Consider the following 5,145-nt stretch of genomic DNA (forward strand, 5'->3'; position numbering starts at 1 on the left):
TTAATCCTACCACAGAATTTGATTTTACAAGAATGTGAACTGATGTTTATATAAGAGAAAATTTTCCAATTTTTCAGGTTAAGTTTAAATAACTAATAATGCTGATTTACTGTGTTTAGCTGTTACAAGCTAAAACAAATAAGCAGCAAATATATTAGAGGAATTGGGTAATGTATCTACATCTAAAACTGTGTTTTGTCTAATTAAAGCAAGAATATTTGATTTGGACGTTAAACCCTATCTATATGCTCATCCACTCGCGGTCAGTTTCTGTTCAACGAATATTAATTAATATCCTTCAACCATTTCGTTAATTAATTCCCAGTTGTTTTTTTCATATTAGAGGTTGTTAGCATTTTTTTATTATTTTTAAATATAAAAATAATTATTTTATTTTAATAATGTCTTTATAAATAAAGAATAGTTTTTGCCAATTAACTATTATAATAACTCTATTATTACTTTAAGACCATTTTTTATCAACTAAATAGTCCAATAACATTAACACTTTTAAAAGAGTATTTTAATAAAATTATTTTATTTTACCATAATAATTGATATAATTAATAATTTTCTTAATATATATAAAATAGTATTAAATGATACATGAGATGAAAAATAAATAAATTTTTACTATTTACTATAATAACAGTTTAATATGTGCATAATGACACAATAAAAAATATATGCAGTGTTTTTTATTTAAAATTATAATTAATAAAAAATTTATATTTTAGTAAATTCTCTTCGTATGTAATTAAAAACATATTAAAATCATGTTGTTATAAAACTTTCATTTAATAGATTTTCTACAACTAATTTTGCAGGATTGATCTGTTTTGTTAACCCCTCGCTAAGAATTACTCTTAATGAAAAAAATAATTAGCACCTCTTATTAATTTAAAATGATAAATAATTCAAAATAAATAAAAAATATTCAAATAATATTAAATATGAATAAAATATTATTATTAATTACTTAAATTTAACTTATAAGTTAAGGTTAATATTTTATCTTTAATATACTTTATTGACAAAGGACTTTCATCAGAAGTTTGTTAAATAATAAACAAATTCATATCGTTTACTCCTAAATTTCATTCAGTATAATAAAGTAATATATTGCTAACATTGCTTTATATCTATTATAAATTAAAAGTGAAAATTATTTCATATTAAAATTTAATAAAGTTAGATTATATTAAAAAATTATGTTGATCTCTTTATAAGAAAAGGGATTAATTTATTGTAAAGATTAATATAGATTTACCGTATAAATGAAAGATAAAGGTTAATAATATATCATTTAATATGTTATTTTTAACTCACTGAATTATAAACTAAAATTTGTTTTAAAAAAACATATAAATAATATCATTTTATCACTTTAAATTTAAATTTTCTATATTTTTAATAAAGTTTAACAATTAATTCAAAATATATTAAAAATAACGTGTTTTTAATCCTTCTCATGCATCGTAGTATCTATTACCCCATTAACCAAAATTTCTTACTGACTTTTAATATTTGTTAATTTGAATATTAAAGCATTTAATTTTTTAAAAGATAATATTAAGATTAGTCCAATAAATAGAGAAAATAGGTTTCAAGTCAGTTTTCCATTTAAGTAAATTTATCTAATATATTTTAAATTAGTGTTTTAAAAATATCATCAAGAATTTAAAAACACACGTGTACTCTAACAATTAATTTTTAAATAGGGATATCTTTCCATGTCCATTGCATAATTTTATTATAAATTTTGTACAAATTATTTTTTTTTCCCATCTTTTAATTGATATTAGCACACAGAAAAACACAAGATAGAAAAAATTACTCATAGAGTTAGAGTAAAATATAGTCGAATGCATACATGAGTTATAAAAATTTCGAAGAAAAATGTTATTTTATAAGTATATTCACAAAGAATGAGTGTTTTTAGAATTTTACAACAATAAAGTCATTTGAAAATGAGTATTAATCTAGATTAAAGATTACCAGAGATTGCATAGAATATCTGTGGTTTGGCTGCCACGGCTTGGACAGATGACGATGAATGATGATTATAACTGTTTGACTATATGCTTGACTTGGGATCACATCTAAATAAAAGTATTAACATATACATTTATTTTGTAAAAAGAGAGAGTAATAAGAAGGTAGGGAGAATGAGGGTGAATAATAATAATGAGGAAAGAACATAGGGAAGATAAGAGTGTGAAGTAAATGCGCGTGGATTAGTGGAAATGGGGAAGCTTGAGAAAACAATGAACAAGTAAACAAGGAGGCAACTGGGTCGGCAAAAGGGGAAGCATTGATAAGGACACCTTTACCCTTCTTCCCAACACCTTGTCTCTCTCCTATTCCCATCCCCAGCACTTACTCTGTCTCTCCAATTAATATATATATTTCTTCACCTCTTCAATACTCACTTAACTTTCCACTTTGCATTGCAATTTGCATGGATGGAGCTTCAACTTGGCCTCGCCCTCCCAACCATTCCCTCCAAACTCCTCGACCTCAATTCTCGTACCTACGACCCTTTTAACCACAAAAAACGTACCTTTTCTCAGCTCTCGGAGCACGCACCTGAAACTACTCACACCCCCACCCATGTTATGCTTCCTACTCTGTCTCTTCTCCCTTTAACTCCTTCCCGCTCAAACCACGATCATCAACACCCCATCCACACCAAGTACTGCAACACTTCATTTCTTCATGCTAATATATCCCGTGTTGTCGTTCAAAAACTCAAGTGTTTCGCTTGTTATTGTGTAGGGACGATGAGGAGGATGTAGAAGCTTTAGTGGGTTGGCCGCCAGTAAATTTTTGGAGGAAGAAACTTCGTTTTGATAACTATGGGGAAGAGGTTGCAGGGAATGATCACACGGTCTGGATTGATCATCATCAAAATGGACATGGACATGGACGTGGTTCTGTTGCCCTCAGAGGATCCCATACTCTGTACGTGAAAGTGAAGATGGAGGGTGTAGGGATTGCGCGAAAGATTGATCTTAGCATGCACCAATCGTTTCAAACGCTCAAGGAAACTTTGATGGACATGTTTGGCAAATGTAGGTGTAATTTATATATGCCATTTTTAATTGCCTAATTCTAAATTAAGGGCGTTACTAATTAATTGAACTATGGGATTAACTCATTTTTTATTTTGGTTTGGAATACACAGGTCATCAGCCATCAGGCGGCTATGAACTGGCTTATCAGGATAAAGAGGGTGATTGGCTTCTTGCAGAAGATGTACCATGGAGGCAAGTGCATCCTAGCTTATCACTATTCTAATTCTCCAACCCTTTCAATTGGTTATTTATTCAACTTATTCCCAGTAACTAATAAGGAATTAGTACATCAAATGTTTTTATTTAAAGTTATGATAGTAATATATCAATAACGTGAAACATTATTATTTTTAATAAAAAAATTATTTTGAAATAAGATCATTAGCAAACCTTAACAATAATGAATAACATATATTCCAACAACTAATAGTACACTTGGCTTCTGTTTTGCAGAAGTTTCGTTCAGTGTGCACGACGGCTCAAATTGCTGAAGAGGATCCGATAAGAGGCAATGAAATCTTCAGCGTTGTTAACTTTGTTGGCTCAGGATGACTCTTTTTTTTTTTTGGTCAACTGTATCTATATCCAGCGCGTAGTTTGTGTATGAAACATATAATTAATGTTTTGTTAACACAATATAAATAATATAAATATATAGTCAAGTTTATGACCAGCACGCATCTACATTTATATTCATTCTCATTCTTTTAATTTTGTTATATTATTTGGAAAAATAATTCAAAATGTATTTAAGGTATTGCTAACTAATCAAGTTTTGTTAACAATGATAGTTATTAAATATTGTAGTTTCTCGCATCTTTTGTCTTTTATTTAAAATTTTGTCGTGATTTATTTAAATCAAATCATATTAATATTTTCTTTAAGATTTAGTTTAAATAATTAATAATAATACATTTTTATTAAAAAAATATTTATCATCTTTTATAATGTAATGAACTAAATACTTTTGATAAAAATATATATGAAATATTAGTGAACGAGAAAGAGAGAAACGTGAAATTAAAGTGAATTGTTAATAATTTTTCCAACTTTAATAAAAATGAGGCCGAATGTCAAATATTCATGTTCATTTCTAGGAACTTTAAATGTTAGTCATGCCCATATCGAGTTACTCTTATCTGCTTTCACAAAATTTGTGTTACGTGTTGTTATCACATGAAAATTTTTCCCACTCGGTAACAAACTTGTAATCTTGTTGCAAAACAATATCATATATTTTTTTAAGCACTTTTTTCTTGTGTTTTTTTTTTTCACATAGTCGTATAAGTGCGCAGGGACTATTTCTTTTTTCTTTTTTTTTAAGCTAATCTCTTAACGAGCCTGAACCTGAATGTATCCAATGATACTCCTTTCATTCCCTCGGCCTCTGCTGGACCTTACGTCGTTAATGGGCCCAATTAAGATAACTGAGATGGTGGGTTTTGCTATTGAGATTGGGAGCTGCGCCATTATTTTTGTTTTACATACTATTTATTTTGTTGTGACTCCACTTTTTTAAAGTATATTCAATGTCTTATAAAAATTAAAACTAATGTAGGAATAAATTTCATAATTTAATTATTTATACTGTTTTAAAGCTAATTTCTAAATGATTTTTAAATTTTAATTTTTAAAAGTATAAGATTAATCATGAAAATTAAATTATAAATTAGTTGTAAAGCTTAGCTTCAAATATATATATATATATATATATGTATGTATACAAGTTTTTTAAAAAATAAATATCAAAAGTAACAATAAAAAAATATATCTCCGAAAATATGGCTTTTAAGCGTTGGATGAATACAAAAATATTGGGATCGGTATGGAATTTTGTTTGAGTTCAAAGAAACAAATATTTTTTTATAATAAGAAGAAACATGGACGAAAGCAAAATCAGGAGAAAAACTAATGAATTTGAATATTTTTATATTAAAAATGAGTAAAAAGTTAACTTGTTTGTTGGTTTTGTTTTTAATTAATAATTTTTATATATTTTTTTTAAATCTAAACCATGCCTATTAATAAAGAAGTTGTAATTACAACTAATAATAATAATAATAATAAT

General features: G+C 27.0%; 1 protein-coding gene across 1 annotated transcript; it reads left to right on the forward strand.

The window, feature by feature from the left end:
• Positions 1-2,357: 2,357 nt before the first annotated feature.
• LOC113847556 (auxin-responsive protein IAA29-like) lies at positions 2,358-3,746 on the forward strand. The gene is made up of 4 exons (XM_027476737.1): positions 2,358-2,695; positions 2,779-3,074; positions 3,188-3,269; positions 3,531-3,746. The coding sequence occupies exons 1-4, from the start codon at positions 2,466-2,468 to the stop codon at positions 3,580-3,582; spliced, it is 660 nt and encodes a 219-aa protein (XP_027332538.1). The 5' UTR covers positions 2,358-2,465; the 3' UTR covers positions 3,583-3,746.
• Positions 3,747-5,145: the final 1,399 nt, after the last annotated feature.

This window comes from Abrus precatorius, unplaced genomic scaffold, assembly GCF_003935025.1.
Source record: "Abrus precatorius isolate BTA unplaced genomic scaffold, Abrus_2018 Scaffold8, whole genome shotgun sequence".
NCBI lineage: Eukaryota > Viridiplantae > Streptophyta > Magnoliopsida > Fabales > Fabaceae > Abrus > Abrus precatorius.